Source organism: Achroia grisella, unplaced genomic scaffold (genome assembly GCF_030625045.1).
Source record: "Achroia grisella isolate CSIRO2021 unplaced genomic scaffold, CSIRO_AGI_Agris_v1 utg487, whole genome shotgun sequence".
NCBI classification, from domain to species: domain Eukaryota; kingdom Metazoa; phylum Arthropoda; class Insecta; order Lepidoptera; family Pyralidae; genus Achroia; species Achroia grisella.
Genome location: NW_026712891.1, coordinates 409,926 through 429,035, shown reverse-complemented (window position 1 = coordinate 429,035; position 19,110 = coordinate 409,926). Strand labels below are relative to the sequence as shown.

At 32.4% G+C, this 19,110-nt stretch overlaps 1 protein-coding gene across 1 annotated transcript in view; it reads right to left on the bottom strand.

Moving 5' to 3' along the window:
* LOC131845912 (band 4.1-like protein 4) overlaps positions 1–18,560 on the bottom strand; it is a 44,048-nt gene extending 25,488 nt beyond the window's left edge. Inside the window, exons 1-3 of the mRNA XM_059195068.1 lie at positions 18,214–18,560; positions 9,064–9,162; positions 6,262–6,383 (exon numbers count right to left, since the gene is read on the bottom strand). Of these exons, the coding sequence (XP_059051051.1) occupies positions 6,262–6,348 (87 nt within the window). The 5' untranslated portion in view covers positions 6,349–6,383; positions 9,064–9,162; positions 18,214–18,560. The remainder of the gene's footprint in view (positions 1–6,261; positions 6,384–9,063; positions 9,163–18,213) is intronic.
* Positions 18,561–19,110: the final 550 nt, after the last annotated feature.

Below are 19,110 nucleotides of genomic sequence, written 5' to 3'. Positions count from 1 at the left end.
ATACTCTTCTGTAACCAAGGTTAATATAATATAAAATTGTATACCTAATATTATTCTGAATAACTAAGACTCAACTTTTAAAAAATTTTAATCGATATGATAAAATAGAATGCAATCGTTTTTGAATTTATAAAAAGTAATATTACTTTAGGTATAAATATAAGCAACAATAATAAGTAGAAACTTCCTATTATACTCTACATAGAGAATAGGTAAAAAGAATTGTCACAGGTTTGATCCAAGTAATTTTCGCCTTATCTCCATTTCATGTAGTACATAAAATTTCCGGTCTCTAGTTCTAGATTCAGTTATTAAGGTTAGGTTAGTTAGTTTCTAAATTGGAAAATTGCTGTGTTGGTGTTCAATGATAATAGTAAAGCTAAGTGTATGTGATCGGTTATAGTAGACGTAACTATAATTTTAACCCAATGTACGAGTAATAATAAAAAGTGAATATTAAATACATTATAAGGCTATTTGCGGTCCCAAACTACAATATTTATGTAAAATTCTCTTATATGTCATAGCTCAATATTTCTATAAGTAGCTTTTTACTATGACTTCTTCCGCGCGAATGCGTTACCTTTCTTTCCTATGGGAATTTCGGGAAATCCTATCTAAGTGGGTGGTTACGTACTAAAATATCAAGTTTATTACACAGTCCTTATAACTGTGCGTTAATAGCCGGACAGTAAGAACATAATACATAGATATCTAAGAGTGTAATACACGTAGACGTAGAACTCTCTAAAAATTACAGTAGAAATTTCAATGACCATTGCAATGTAACGAAAATGTTGCAATTTTCAATATATCAGATTTATCTTTCATATCTATTTGTTTACAGTTGAATTCTTCCTCTTTGAAAATGAAACTATAACACTATATACATCAATTTATTTGTTAAGATTGTCACTAAGCATACAATATTATATTAGTCGAATGATGATCATCGGTAATATACCCAATTCAAAATCGAATGATCCATACGTGGCTCGTCCAATTCAAAACAATTAAGTGTACGGCTGCCTGTAGGAGCCTGCACTGGCTTATGGGAAAATTGCAAAACAGTTCGTTGGGTTGAATAATAAATGATTTAATAACAGAGCCCGTTTTGCTCCCAGCGTACGTTCAGCACGAAAAATAACAAACGATTTCAAAATCCGGCAGCAGTTGATGTAGATATAGCGTTGCGCATACGCGATACCTACCTACGTTCTCATATGTCGGCGCTGGGCGCCTGCAGGGCATTGTCAGTGAACAATCTATGTATTTATTTACTTTGCACTATAAACAGTGTTGTAGCTTTAACGTTTTTAAACATATTTAAACTTGCAAATTTTGTAAATAGTAATTTGTAATAGTTTGAGACATCTACTCAAATTGTGTAATTTGAAATAAACTCATTTTAGATTATGCCAATTGTTCTCTCTGCTCTGGAGTGTTATACAAAAATAGAAATATTTCTTTTAAAGAAATATTTACGTTTATTAATTAAAAAGCAGTAGTTTTTATTTCCACGTAGTCTGTCTACATGTACTAATGTAAATCTAATATTCTTTTATAGATATGTAGATAGAGATCTATGAAAGAATATTGGATTGCCTTCACTTCAGAAGCAGCCTAGGATGAAATACAATGAAGACGGCGTTAATAAAGGGGAATGAGGCACTAGGTGCACTTACGCAGTAGACCGTGAAATGCTGTCGAGTCAATTTGCCGCCGCGACAACACAACACAATGACCTCCACCTCCAGTTCCCGACACTAGGCTCGTTCCATAAATTGCTGTGCAATTCCTTGCCTTCCTCTCTAGAATCCGATCCAAATAAAATAGAGGCGAGGCGTCTAACAATTTTCACGAAACAAAAGTCTAGTGCAGTAAGTATTGCTCGCAGCAGGTTTTGAAATTCGAGATTTTTAAAGCAACACGATTGGTTATTATTTTATTATTATTTTATCTTTACGATTTATACGTACTAACTTCTTACTAATATATCAATATGTACTGACTTTCACGCAAAAAGTACTGAATGGTTTTTGATGAAATAAACTTTCATTTAATTTAAGTAACTTAAAGTGACTTCTTGAAATATGTACTTATATGGTCTTAGCCTTACTACTATTTCTGTTATAGATTACTTATTATCTAGTCAGTATTTATAATATAAAAATTATTTATCTTCCAATGCTACAAGGATACAACGATTTGTAACTACTTATTCGTAATTTCTTACCTATTTAAGTATGTACATTATACAGTAATCTATAGAAATTATTATGAATGGAATACCTATTCATTTCAGCTTTAAGCAGTACTGTCGAATTATTTACGCGTCTCGTCTGTAATCTTCTATAATAAACATAATGAGTATTATTTCGGATAGTTGTGGACTCCGCTCGAATATTTTAATCGGATATCATTATTAGTTTGCATGTATAATACTTGTAACATCATATATATCTTTGTATATTATTACTTTGTCCATGTCCTTGCTTCACTTTGTAGTACTATAAATATTGTCTAATATGCGAAGGTAAATAAAAAATTAAAGTAACTTAAATATATATCTTGCTTGCTTCTATAGTCATAATATATCTTGGTATTTTCGTGATGTGGAAGGAAAATAGTTGTCGCGGGAACGTCTGAGACAAATGTCCCTTTATGATAGGGAAACTGTAAGGAAAGGACGGCGATTTATCTAAAATATCCATACAATTTAGCGAGAAACGTCGAACTCTCGTCGCTTCCACTTTACCCAAATTGGATGATTTTAGCCCAATATATCTTGAGAATTTGTTTGAGGAACAAGTTTGGGATCTTCGTATGGGCCAAACAAAAGCATTTCTGGGATAAATTCCACCGTTGTTTACGGTTATGACAGGGACATAGGCAAGTGTTATCTGAATAACTGTGGAATTCTCGAAGCCGAAGTTTTGGAAATAATAGAGATTGTGTGCGTAAGTAGGTACTTAATCAGATGCCTTGTAAATTGACATAACTTTTAGTACGAAATGGCGATCATATGATCATATGACTTATTTATAGAGGGTATATATTAAATGTTAAAGATTGAAAATTAAGTTTTATTGTTTAATAAACTATTTTCAAAGGAAGTGAATAAATGTTTATAAAATATTTCTGTATCATGGTTTTACACAAATAAGTATGTTAATTAGCCATGTTTATTGAAGTCAGTTGTTTGTGATATTAAATACATTTAAAATATTCTATAAGCAGCGTTATCTTGAGAACAGATTGTATACATTATAGGTATTATTATCTATCTGTATAAAAATTTCATTAGAATTCATCTAGCAATTTGTGATTCAAAAATCTAAACTTTACAAGCAAACAATCGAAAAAAAATTTCACGCATATTTTGATTTAGAGATTTAACTAGTTGATAGAGAGGAGAAAGAATTCTCTTACATCGCTTATAGCGTGGGCTAGGTATGACAAATTGCGAATAACGTTTGTACAAATGTGGGGTGTCACAAGTAGATGTCGTCTAAGTAAATACTAAGGGCAAGTACGGACATGAGATGTGCGGCCGAGGACGCTGTTGGTAGTATAGGGGTCTTGGCGCCTGGACTATTGGCGTACATTGCTTGCGAGTTTGCGAGCTACTCTCACATTCACCACGCAACGACAATGCCAGCCAAATAGAATTTAATATTCATAGAGCCGACGTACGATTCAGTGAATTCATCCGCACCTTAGACCCGGGCTTCGCATATAAAAGACCTTCCTTGAGCCCCTGGGTGTGCTTCAAATAATTCGTCTCGGAATGGCTCCACTTGAAATGTGAGGGATGAAAACGAGAAAAGTCTCGTTGTTTTATAGATATGAGAAAATTGAAAAATGCTATCGACGCCCGTCGGGACGGCCGCTCCGGCAAAGGTCGGTTTTCGAAATAATCCCTCGCCAATATCGGCCACATACAAGAAAGGTATTGAAGTTATATTTAAAAGAAAACATGGAACATGGCTGCTGAATATTTATTAAAAGTTGTGCATTGGAACAAATCACGAGTTCTTGTTATAGGAAATGGTATAATATAGCTATTAATGAACCCAACCTCACTATACTTATAAAAAAGGCGCTCAGTAGACAATGTTTAATTAAGGGACTACCGAAAAGAGGAGGTTCACAATTTGCCTATATATTCTTTATGTTATTTTTTGTGTATATGCTACATATTAGGTACATATTTAAAAAAAAAATTAAAAGTATTACGATAATGCTTTTTACAATAGTGTTTATGTAACGACAATTAAACAAACCATATAGGGATACTAATCACATATAGAATAATAATATATTTTGACACGTATTAAATTCAAAGATTTAATATTTTTATTTGTTCTTACGGTACAAATCTTAATTTTTATTTTAATATTAGAAAATATATATTATACAACAATTTTATTACCTGCAACTACTGAAAGCGGACAGTGTTAGATATATTATAAGAATTGTATCTTACTGTTACGCATGGTAATAATTATTATATATATATATAATAGAATAGAATAGAAAAACATTTATTCAAATAAACTTACATTGAAGCACTTTTTAATAGTCATTACATTTTTTTTAATCTACCGCTCATTCGGAAAGCTGTGTCATCACAAGAAGAACGAGCAAGAAAACTTGCGTGTTGCTCTTTTAAATAATTTTATTATTACTTTACATTTTTAAGTTTAAGTGTGTGAATACAAACCACCAATTAGCACTAATTCAATTAAATACTCAAATAGAAAAAATATTGAATATATAACCAACTGGTTAAACAATTAATAAGAGGAAATCAGTCATAGTGATTAGAGCAGACCAGTCCCTACAAGCAGCACCCGTTCACGAGTATAACGGATGAGCCAGCCATCACTGCGCTCGACCATATTTTAGGGAGCCCAATGACCCGGCCCACCACGCCGCCACAAGTCTGGACATTTTAGTGAGCATGACTACTCAAAACACTAGACCACCTCAAAGCTACTTACAATTACTTTATATATATACATATATTAATCTCGCATAGCGGAGATTAGTTCTAGTTGTAATATTATCTTGTCTGTGACATACGATTAAACACTAAGTAGAAAAGATAGTATCTACTCTTTCTGTAAGGCTAAACATATATCGAGATTTTCTTCATTTAAATTTATTGTTTTCAGGTGGCGCGTCTTTCGATATCTTAGCTACAAAAAAAGTATAAAAAACAATGAAATGCTGTATTCCGAGTACGTCGCTACAAAAGTTCATAAAGTTAAGACTAGGTGTTAACTATTAAGTTACAATAACATAAATAAATATTATATTATATTCCATGTCACATTCAAGATTTATAGTTTATGATGCATAACTTCGTCCTTGAGTAATCTATCTTAAAGCCGTAAATATATTCGTAGTGTTTTTATTTTACTCGTATTTCTAAATTGCTGTAAAATTTAATCATTTTGGGACTGTGAAACCGTTTTATTCTTATATAATTTGGTCTACAAAACCCTTTCAAATTTAATAAAGTTGATAATAACTTTTTTCGATTTGAGAACGGAATGAGAGAGCGTTAAAATGTACCTATAGTCTTACATTTATATATATTATTTTTATTTCACGCATAAACTGGCAAATAGGATATCTTTCATAATATTATAAAGCGACTAAATCATGAGACAATTTGGTAAAGGAGTAAAAATACAAAAGTACATGGAAATAAGCGGCTAAGAGAATAAGCCAATTAAATCGTTGCAAATAGAAGGAAAACCCAAAATAAAAATCTATATAGCCACTATAGGCCACCATGATAATATTAGGCCCAATTTTAGTGAGAAGTGGAGAAGGTTCTTGTTATTATTGACGTCCTACTTGGAAATACTTGTACTATACGAAATAAAAATTACCTTGCCTTAATTATTTAGATTTACTTCTATTTTAATTACATCATCTAATTTAATTACATTTCATGGATTTTCCTAAAATATCCTACTTCAGTTTTCTCAAAATTAGTAGATCAATAGCCAGTAATATGTACAGACCTTAACGCAAAAAAAAAAACAATTGGTCTGAGATATCCTCAAAAAGCCATAATGTAATTTATATATGTACATGTATGTAGAATTTACACAAAAGTTTTTTAATTATCGTAATTATTTTTTAATTTAGTCCAGTCTCAATTTGCTTGATTGCCACCATCGTGGTATAAAATCAACTGTATAAATTACACGCAATAAATCGTTATAAAATAATATTTCTTGCCTGTATCTCATGGAGAAGCTCCCTTTCATCCAGCAATACAACGCGACAAGCCAGCGTGCGTGGCGCAGGGCACAAGCATTCCATCATCTTTGCGCTGTCGGGAGCACCCCTCTTGGCGCCTTCTGAAATATATTCTTTATTAACATTCTATTTTTGTCTCATACAGATATTATATTCGTAAATGAAAAGGTCTCCAGTGTACTGTAAAATAGACGTGAGAGCGTAACCAAATTTTACAGCAGATGTTTAAAAAAGCGTCTCGTGTAAGATTTGATACTCAATAAAATTAACGAATTTCTATAAAAGAACAAAATTTTACTTCGTATAATATATAAGAACTGTACTGTTTCACATGCAAAAGGATATGTATTTTTCTTCGTAATATGTTATTTACATGACAATATCGGTCCAACTAAGGTTTTAATGAAGTTGTTAATAAACAACAAACTCACTTTCACATTTATAACATAATTGTAATTTTTTTCTTATATACTGCTTCAACTTTCTTGTGATGAGAATATATTTTTAAGGTACCTACATTTTGTTTAGATATCACGTTGTTTCGCATCAAAGTACATCATTACATATTTAAATGACAATTTTTTAAATAAATATCGTCTATCGATTTATTTCTTTTTGATATTTGCCCATATTATATTTGTATTGTGTTTAGTGTAATTTATACAGAGTATTACATATATATATATATATAACATAAAATTGCATGGTGTAGTAACACTATCATGAATTCTGTTACCCTATTGTAAAGGCATAGTTCACCACTTGTATTCTACCCACAAAACCAGAACTACTTTGAAGTCAATTACAGAGTTATTTGCAGCCAGACTCAATAGTAAAATCACCAAAGGGTTGGTCGAAACCAAATATATCCTCGTTAAAACTTAGTCTGTGGAGTGAGCGCGTTCGTGAGTCGGTTTTAACAATTTTATTTTAATTAGTAGCAGCGCCCTCTACGCAAATTTGATTCATGAAGTTTTTTGCTGCCAGAAACAATTTCCACTGTACGGACCTGTTGACAAACTTGTTCCTATAAGTTTGTCCGATGCTTATTTATTTGTAGACGTAGCTTTTTTTAACTTGTCCAAAAAAAGGGTATATAGTCATAAAACAAGTTAAAATAACTATATTCTTAATCAATTTAAGCTGAAAGCAGTTGTCATCTAATTTTATGTTCTCTTTATTCAACTACAGGGATCTCTAAAATATATTCACGTTTCCTCTACTAAATAGTAATTTGCCCGACATAAACTTCAAAAATTACTTTCACCCTCCCATTGTACTCTGCCAAAGTTTGCTCGTGGCGTCCATTTTCGACATGAAAAACAGTACTTAGAAACAATGACTGTGTTTTTTCCAATTGGAATTTATTTGTGTACTTGATAAAAGTTGGAAAACATAACAATGCCAGCAATGTTTTTTTATTATTTATTTATTATTATTTTTATTTTTATATACGAAATTCGGCTAATAAGTGATACTTATTCCATTTTGGAATATATATTCATTCCATTTTGGATTATTATAATAAATTTTATAAATTTAAACTAAATAAAATATCTTTATCAAGTATCTACAGTTCTACACTGTCATCCCGTAAAATCTACACAACAAGAAGTTTCAAGCAACCGAAGAAACTAAAAACTTTAGGGAAACAAACAACAGACACGGCAATACGAGCCATTAATCCAAACGATCCCGACGGAGATTAGTGCTCCCTCTGTTGACCCCACACCCCACCTCATACAGAAAACATTTTCCCGCCATTGTCTGAGCAGAAAGCAAAAAGAAGATATGCGATTGACAACGTAGCTGTGCTCTGCGACGAGGCGAGGCACTGAACGACAGTGCGGGACATAAGACGCGGTTTCCCGCCCTCCAATCGCGTAGCAATTTTTCTTTTGTTCATTCGAGATGCCCGCGATATTTCTGTACTATTAGATACAGCACTGCACCAATATTCTCGCCCAGTCCCCACGCCCACAGTAACTTTGTTTCATACTAATCACTTGGATTCTCACGAATGTCATTTCCCATGTGACCCGCATGCATCATGTAACGAAACCAACAGAATGAGGTTCATTTCATTTCTGTTAAGTTATTTTTATTGATAATATATTTGTATAGTAGATGTGTTAGTAGAATAAATTAAATATTATTGGCTATTGAAAATGTTATTGTTTTCGGATGATTTTATAATATCATATCGTCATAGTTATACAATCTACTTTCTACTCTTGAATATTTTTAGTAAACATACACATATATTCTTAGATTACAGGTAATATTAATGATGTTTAAAAAATAATTAGGCGTTCATATATAGGTAGGACACAGCCATTTTTTTATTTCATATTCTATATATATGTATATATATATTATTAGTTTATACCTATACAGTCTACAAGTAAGTACATTATAGTTTGTATCGAAAGTCTACGAAAAACTATAACAAGTACACATTATATGAAATCGTAGGAAATAGTTAGAATCATAATAAAAGAGAATCCAGATTATATCTAATTTTGTGCCCGCTGTATTCTCAGAAAAACGAACATGACCCGGCGACAATTACCGCTTCGTCTGTGGGACTGCGGTCACTGGTCGTTTTACTCTTATTTACTGTATTTGACTGTTATTTTGTTATTTCACCACAACCACTGTATAAGTCTCTATATCTTACCATGCATCCATCTTACCTTGCCATGCATATTTTTAATACTAGACCTTTTCAACTAATGATAACACCAGGAATGGCACATCATCATATGACGTCAGTGGTACCTTTAATGCATTGCCATACGACGCGACGACTTTAGTCTGAGGGCACCGCTAGGGGTTGAACCTCGGCTCAGATCGTCGCAATTTCGATCTCCGTATCCCCTGGAAGCAAAGCGGAGAAGTGAAGATAATTTTATATGTCTCTTATAAATAAAATCTTCACCTAAGCAGCACGACCACTGGACCTATGTAGTAAGTAACTTCATACTACTAAAATTGACTAACGAGTAAGTCAACAAAAAATATCTAAGGATAACAAAAATTGTTGGTTATGATAGAAATGTTATTGATAAGCTTAACCGTTCGCACCTAGTGAACGGACGCCGGCGCATGCCGACACGCGCTTGCTTGGCGCATACTGATGACACCAGAATCATGACGCCCTTGCCCGGCCCGCCTGCTCAACATACTACCATAACAAGGCTTTATTATGAGAATAATATCTGTGATGGAATACATATAATATAGCTATTTAAATTAATTATGTTTTGTATTGTGTTTTTAAATAATACTTTGGATTCATTAAGAAAAATCAATAGGTTTTTTAAACAAAACTATCCGAAATCTTGAAATCAAACCAGTAAGTAGTACATTTTAAAAATGAGTAATTAGTTAGAATTTGCTTGTGCTAATATAACTACCACAAAAGCAATAAGCAAAGGACAGTGTTAATTTGCTTACCATTTTTGTGTATTATAATGCGTTATTCGAAAAAAAAAATGATATCCCTTTATAGTACTTACGTACAGTTACATAAATATTATATCCAAAAATATTTACATTTTCCAGGAAAAAAGGGTTAACATTATAAGGTACAACAACATAACTGATACGAATATCATTATTTTTATTTTAAATCATAGTTTCATTTCATATTGCAATTTATTGTCAATCTTTTTCAATAGATTGATGCATAAAATATTGATAGCATCATTTTATCTGTTTGAAATGGGGAGTTAGAAAATTAAACTACGAATATCAAAGTAGGTAGTAGATTGGCCACAATATAGAGTATTATATTTATACTTATAACCGTGTTTGACTAACGAAACGTAAATATTTCAACTCACTGCATGAATTGTAACATTGCAACTAAAATATACAAACCACGTTTTACGATTTCAAATTAAATGCATCTATTGATTAAATGACTTTTTCATATAAAATGTGACGAAAAGTGAAATAATAATAATAAAGATCAAATAAAAAGTAAATATTTATTCAACGTAACAAACAATAACTAAATTTTCGTGTTGTTCTTTATTAAATAACAATTTGTAATGAAAATACTACAATTATAATATAGAAGCAGCGATTAATAGCCCTGGATTTTATTAAATCTGAAATAATTTTAAGGCTTATTATTTTCTCGAGTTACGGAATTGTCCATGCTCCGTTAACGTTTTGCTATTAAGTAAAATTATCCAGCTCGAATTTTATAGGGCTATAACATGCACGTATAAGCTCTTAGCCGCATATATACCTATTCATAAACTCGTGTTATGTAAAATGTTACAAAACAAATTGATCTCAGAGGTCCTATCTCGGCGAACGGACGTCTTAAAGTTTGCATAATACAAGCCGCACTTTTCTCCAATCTGAGCGATAAACCGGCCTAAGTCTCTAACGCAAGGTATTTATGTATAGGGAAAACTATCTTTTACTTTTTTAAATACTGTTTTCTAACTTTTTGCACAGTTTACAATATACACACACAAACACACAGATATACGTTGTACGCACATTACAAACATCTTGGTCTCGGATCATTGAAGATGGCGGTAGATGTACTAGATTTCGTAGTACATATTTTTACACCGACACCTCTACTACTTGATCGTCACGAAAATACACATCATATCACAACTACTTTAGGAAGTATAAGTATAAGATGACTTTACACTTTTGGTTTCTTTTCTTCAATGCAATTTTGATATATTTATAAATTTTGATTTCCTTTCAAAATCCACCCAGTAATTCGGTCCCAATTCCATAAATTTAACTATAGGACTAAGCTTGTTTCAGTTATTATCCATTACTGCTTTGATATTTGCTCCCTAATAAGATACGATACAGCTCGCTTGCTTTGACCTATGTATGATCTGCCGCACCTGTAATCTATTTTATATACACCAGGGTATTCCAATAGAATTCCGTCCTTTGGATAACGTAAATCTTGTGAGATTTTGTCGTGTGAAGTAAATGTGGTCAGGATTGCGGTTTTACTTAGTAATCGACCGGTTTTATTTTAAAATTTTTACAGATAATATGAGCATTTCTAAGATATTATCATGATAAATTAAAATAAAATAAAGTATACAAATTGTATAAACGGGTAGATCTATGATTTAGATACAAGACTATCCATCCATCCATCCATCTCTATCAGGTAAGACTGCGGAAATAATATCTTGTTATTTGTTTGTTTTTATAGTTGTTAATATTCTAGTTTTGCTGTAGCTAATTACGAAAAAAGAATATACCCTCGAGAGCATAATTGTGGCCGAAAAGGAAATGAAAACAATATTCGAGAGCATGTTTATTATTTTTATTTTTCAACTGCTTACAAAGAGTGTAGTGTATTTTATTTCCCTCGTATAAAGTTAACAGATGACTTGGATCCGAGTGGTAGCTTGGATACGAGCCAAAAACACAGTTGCGAATTGCTTGCGAATGACATATTATAGTTTACATGCGAGTATGTGTATATTGAACATTGCTAAACTGTGAAATGTGCTACGAATATTAAAGAGTTGACTAAACAAAAATGATATACCGTCTCTTGATCGATACAGGTAAAATATTTTTGTATATGATACCTTAATCGGTGCTGACTCAGAGATAATCTGTTCAAACTTCCAAGCACTCGAACGCTTCAACGAAGAAACTCAACCTTTTTTTTCGAAATTAGTAGGTACATTTATTATTATGAGTAATTTCTTGACTCTCAAATTATGGCAGGTAGCCCGCGGCAGTGCCGCTCTCGACTCTCCGCGCTGGACCACAATCAACGCACCCGTACGGTCCATGTGAAGGCTCACCTCCGCACTGCTTCATCTCCGCCCACAGTTTAACATTTTTTAACTCGTCTGGGAATTAATACTAGTTCGGTATATTGTTTATTATGTAGCATAGTAATTATAATGTCGTTACTATTTTCTACCTTGCCGAACTGAGTCGTTCTAACATTCTATTGTTATCTAATTTAGTAAAAAGGTTCATTGACTTAAAATTGAATTACTAAAGACGTTGTGATACTGTCACTAACTGTGGACTTTATATTTAATAAATAAGAATAATGTTATGATAACTGCTAGCTCTGTACAGCTGTTTTATATTTGCATATCTAAGTTAATCCCTTAGTACTATTATGTAATTATTAAAACAAGGCCACTTCTAATGCCTTCACTATGTATGATCCTAAGCTTTACTCAATTAGATAATTTTAAAATTTCTATTCATGCCATAGATCACAGACTTTTAGTTGTACCCCCTGCCCGGGTATAATTTACATTAGTCGCTAATAATATAACTGAAAGAATATTCAAGTGGTAAGTAAAAATTATGAAGTAAAATCAATGATGGATTTATTTTTTTCAAACTAAGAAGAAATAAATTAAAAACATAAAAAATCAACCCGTTGATTGGTTACAACTTTCATCTCAGTGATCGTAAGTATCGCCAACAGCAATGTTGTGTCTGGTCTGAACACCTTTCCAGTAAGCATTTAACCAGCAAGCGTTTATATAAGAGAAAGAAAAAAATCTATTAACTATTGCCACACTCGTTAAGCCAGTTAGTTTATTATTAGTTTATTTCCAGATTTCCTTATCGAGATTGCACTTTGTTCCCCTGGTCGTCTGTGGTTAATCTCAAACTCAATAAAGAGCAGTAAAGAGTTATTCATATTTGTATAAAGAAGAAACTGAGTTTATCAGTTTTTTATGTCTTGCCTGGGCATCTCTGTTAATCTCATTAAATTTGTAATAAACCTAGTACACGCCAGTAAGATACATATATTTAATTAGAGATAGAATATACGTCACAGAAACAACTCGGATACAGACAATGTCTCTAATTAAACCTTATAGGTATGAGATTACAATTGAAAGTAGGTAGTTAATACTGTTATCTTTATATATATGTAGATACAAAAATCATAACAAGGCTTCGTGTTTTAAAGTTTCCATAAAAACGGCCATTGGAATTAAAATTTCATTTTCACAAAATATGTTCTTAAATATGTAAGTAATGTTATGATTCAATAAGAAATCTACCATTATACTAATTAATAAAATAATAGATAGAAACGTATCTATATGTTTCATTTATTACTGTCGTTTGATTAAATAATACACTCGTATAATATATACAAATGTACACAAACATAGCATGTTACGTAAATTGGAACAATGTAGATATATATACGTAATATCTACATTGTACAAGTGCAGTTTCCCGTCATAGCTTGAGCTGGGATACCGTATGAAGGAGGAAATTGAGAGGTCGTTACTTTTTTGTGACGCATTAATAGCAGCTTTAATTAAAAAGTTGCAGTTATTTCATAAGGTCTCACGGTGCTTTTGTCAGCTTCATTCTGTACCGGGATAACGTAGAGAACATTTTTTTACAATTTGTCTGTCGTTGATTATCGTTGAAATACTTGATATTAGATTGTTCATTTTCATCGAAGGTGTTTGTGGTCATCAATTTAGTATCAATGTTTTGTTATATGTATGAACGAAATTAATTACATTCAGTTTATATTAAAATATAAAGAGAATGTATTTAATTTTGTTCACCGTGTAAAACTATACTATATTCAACCTACAAACAATTTAATAGGATGATTGTTTAATTGTCTACTAATTATTTATTTAGGTTACTTGACGCACTAAAAACGAAGTAGATAATTAATTTTAAATAATTTAATTCCTTCTTACTACTACAAGAAGTAATGCACCGTGCTTCTTTATAGAAATATTACAGATGTATTTAACGAACAACTTAAAATTATTTTGTAAGTCTTTTTATATGTAAGATTGTAAAATCTAAATATCATTAATGTAATGCAATATTCACGATTAACATATTCTGCTGCATGTTCCTGCGCTACTCCACCTGTGAGTGAGCAACTAACGAAGAACCCCTCAGAAACTTTGTTTTACGTAAGCACCGCACTCGCTTTGTGAATTAAAAGCGGCGCTCCTTTCGCACTAAAACGCCCCTTAATGAAATGCGATCGTCGCAAATTCGTCTAAATTTCCGCAACAATGAACAGTATGCCAGACGCCGTTTCGCAATCGGCGCGTTACTCGTCCGCCCGCATAACGAGAGGTTAAATTAAATAACAACCAAACTTTGAGAATTCCCAGAGTGTCAAGAGTATGAAGTACTCTGTATATAACGTAAATCAGTATAGCTATATTAGTTCGATTCCTATCGAAAGTTCCTGACCACAAACTGCTTGTGACGGGCTTAGAAACTATGAGAGACTCCTTACATGCTTCTTGATAGCTTCTTCCTCAGACTATCAGTATGTACCCACTTCGTCGCATATTAAATATCCAATGTTCAAATTTATTTACTTATTACCTACTTAATATTTCTTGAGTAATAGCCTAGCGTATATATATATATATATTTAATTGTACATATATATTACTGCCTTGATAAAGTAGTTTTATCGGTTGTATAAACAAATTCGTATTTAATGTGACCAACTTATGGTCTACCAGCAAATTCTAGTATAAGAAATAAAGGTTTGTTAGTTCATCCAGTTTCTAGCCAACGTCACCTAGATACTTAAAAATGCAGAATATCCAGTAAGTTAATGAAACAAGGTAAGAAAATGGGAAATAACGTTGTTTAGAGTGCTATAGTGAAAATACCAACACTTTTGGAATAGTAGAATTCAAGGAAGCCTAGTTGTTCAACCTCTTTACACGCGGTATTTATTCGGTGTGCAGATTTTACTTTTAAGTCGAAAAATAATGGGAATACAATCGATATTAGGATGAAGTAGTTTCTTATATTACAATATAATGGGGACATGTAATAAGATAAGTAATACTCTTAAACTGAGCTAATTAATTATGCACGTACTCGTAAAAATAATTCAAAATTTGATTGTAAAAGGAAGGGACAAGGCCATCAAAATTTCTGAAATACTTAGTAGGCATACAATAATAGGCTATTAAAATTATAATACTATATAATTACTTACTAGATTTCACTATTAAAATTGAATATAACGAAGCGGTGTTACTATTAGTACGCAAACTCTTCCAGACAACCTTAGCCGAAATTTCTGACAGTAACAATGTTATTTAGATGTTATGCAGGCCGTTATAAGAAAAAAAGTCAATTTTATATAATAAAATCAATCAAAATCATCTGATATTCAGTGCCTATTTTATTTCGTATTAAAGTTTTAACAATTAAGTTATATTTAAATAAAATACATCGAAATTCTTTTGTAAATCGCCCAATCTAATCTCAAATAAAATTGATTTTTTTAACAAATCATTTCGTGTTTTTCTTGCTATATTGTTGTGATTGCTATATTAATTATAAAAAGATACCAATGGTACTTAGGAGTAGATAGAGATATAACCATTTAGGAATCACAGTCAAAGTAGTCTAGATATTTCAGTATAGCTATTCTTCTGAAAGAATAGATAGCTATTCTGAATTCCATACGGAAAGATAAAATAATCAATTATTAGTAATTTTAGACTAAACAATTCGGGCTAGGTATGCTTTTGAAAATAACAATAAGTCATCCAAAAATGACATCCATTTCATGTGGACGATTATTGGACTGGGGGCGCTTTGACGGACACGATTCAATCTGGTAATCGGAAATGGGCATTGTGCAACAAAGAGTCTTTTGTCCCCCACAGAGCACCGGCCGCGCCCGCGCTACGGCCTGCCTCGTCGGCCGCGAATATTCATGATCATTCATGACCATCATGATTATATTCCGCTCACACAGATGTACCTACATATTTGTAATCATACGCTCTACCATATCAGACAGATTTATTCAATTATTTTATGATATCTATGAAATAAATATATTTGAAACATAATTATTCTTTCCTAATTTTCCATTCTTAAAGAATTATTAAGATATATTAATCAAATTAAATCACTAAAGGAAATAAGATTATATTCACAATAAGTGCATGTTAGTTGTTTAGGAAAAATAAATATAGGTTATAGTATAAAACTTCATAATATAATTAGGACCCTAACTATTAAACATATGTTGGTACTTTAATTCAAATTACCTGAGTAGCAACGACTAGGAGATGATTGTCAAACAAATGCTCTAATTTAGAAGTCTGTAGCTTAAGTCATCTATAAAAGGTATCCAGGAATTTAATTCACTGAAAGTATTAAGAAAAATAATAGATAAGGATGGAGTTAATTATTTACCACATTACTCTAATTTTATACCAAAGGAATGTCATGAAAATTGCTATATATGGACAATATTTCCTTATCCGGGATATGGTATACAATCGAAGTCGAGTAGGCTTTTGATTATGGCATTAAAATTTATAGATCAAATAATTAAAAGTTCGGGACATTTATAACAATATGTATTTATGTACTTACTACTATACTGATGTGACACTATGAAATTATGAGGTACAAGTTAATAATTAATAAGTAGTTAAAAGTAAATAAACGTGCACAAAGGATATATGTTTAAGGTACATAAAATCAACAATATTGTATAAAACCACCTAATAGAAGAAGCTTAAAATGTCTTCACAAACTGTGGACAAAGGAGTCAGGAGCGTTTGAAGTGGGTAGCCCAGTAAGTGGACCGAGATTTACAAATCTCCATTGAGGACAAGAGGACACTTGACCCTTTTGCTTCGACCGTGCAGTTCCTGACTCCCAAGTTTCTAATCAAAACTCTAATTTTGAATTGTGCAACAACAAAAGTTTCCAATACACAAATAATAGGTCATCAAATATGCTTTAGGATTTTGCTTTACTAGAATGATTTTACAAAAAGACACGAGACTTTGAGAGAAAGCTAATAAATGATATCGACCTCGTTATCATTGACAGCCCTGAGGCTGTTGTAAAATGGATGAAATATAGCGGTCTCCCAGGAGGCCATCGTGAAGAAAAGAAACTTTTGGTTATGATTAAAAACCGCGGCGTACATCTTAAATAGGCCCACAAATGTTTGCTAATTTGTTATTCAGCAAAGAACTTCATCACAAGGTACAGTTATATCTAATAGAAAAAAAACATGAAACTCAAAACCTTACCAAGTTTGTGTATTTTATTCTAATCGGTTTACAAACAAATGTCTAAATGTACAATCATAGGCAGGTTACTCATAAAAATGTCTATTATTTTTAAACTAATGTAGATTTTGTATAATTTGGATACACTCTCCACTGCATGTTAGTAAGTAATTACGTTTTTAAAAATCAAGACAATACCAGTACCTTACTAGAATAGTAACATTGTTCGATATTTAATTTAGGATTCGTTCCGGAAAGAGCATAATTAGATTATTGTCAAGGTGAGGTAATTGTTGGCGTGATTGAATGGATGCACAGCGTCCAATGCCGCGACGGAACGGCCACGGCGGCGGCAGCGGCGGCCATTCAACTCAGCGCTGTCAGTAGAATCGTGGCCTCGCACTCTCCGTATGGACTATACTGTACTCTACTATTCAGAATTAATGCAGATAATGTATACCGTGTATATTTATTTTGAATTAATTTGAAGTGGTATAAGAAAAACTTGCATAAACAAATCTTCATTAGTAACTAGTATGGGTACCAATACTCACGACTTAATAACAGTAAATCCGTTAGAAACATATTGGCATCTAAACTTCTATATGACAACATTAAAAATGTGTTTCGTCAGTGTTGGTTATTTTTGAATAATCAAAATTGTTGTATATATATTCTACAGAAAATTATTTAAGTACTTATTATTCGAGGTAACATAAAACGGAATAGTAGATTTTCTCCCGTGAGATTTCTTTCACACATAATGAGCTTTATTTCTAGACAATACCCTACTTGCTACGCTCCGGTACCCTTCTAAATTGACTTATCATCTACAATCTCATCTTCAATAAGATTGTAAGTATAAACGAGATCTTACGTTAATTAAATATGTAGACCAAAATTCAGCACTATTTCACAGAATTGTAATCCATGCGGGATTTGTGTACATCGTCTTTTGAGTTGAGCAAGACGATTTTGCACTTAAATCGTACTTGACGACATAACTGGCTGTGCCGGTATTATACAGTATCACTTCACAACACTTTCAAGTTAACATTTTAATTCGCAAACAATCGCACAACTCAACCTCAGTTCAATTTGACACCACAAGAGCACAACAAGTGTTATAAACAAAAGGGAGTTTCGCGAGCGCAAGTTGCGTGATCAGAAGCAGTGCGCCACCTGTCCCTATCACAGTGGCGAACACGTCTCAACTGCCGTCAACCGGCCGCCGGTGGCTTGCTGCTGACTTGTGTCCACAGATCCAGCTCACTACTACACTACTCCAAAGTAACTGAAATTGTCTTTACGCAAATACCACCGCTGCTCACGGAAATGGTCCTCCAGTATTATTCCAACAAACAAGCAATGTACTATGAATTATTTCTTGACACAAGAAATAACTTGTTTCGGAGTACGCATTGCTCTCCGTGGGAGGGAAAAGCTCCGCTTGCGCGTTCCCGGTTGACTTAAAATATAACTCCATCTGTTGGTTAATCACAGAACTAGTCTAAGTGCCATCTATCGTGTAATATTTGAACTTACTCTAAGGTCTTCGTATCCATCGTATGCTAAATAACAAACTAAGTAATCAGTCGTTAGAGTAATAACTTCTAACTTGTTTTAAAAATATATTATAGAGAGCGCTAGTAATTTTTCAGTTTATTTGATGTCTCATTAGTTGATTTCAGTTTATAGATTTAAATACACTATTTCTGTAACTATGTGATATAGTTAAAAAACATATAGATATATGATAAACATATGATAATGT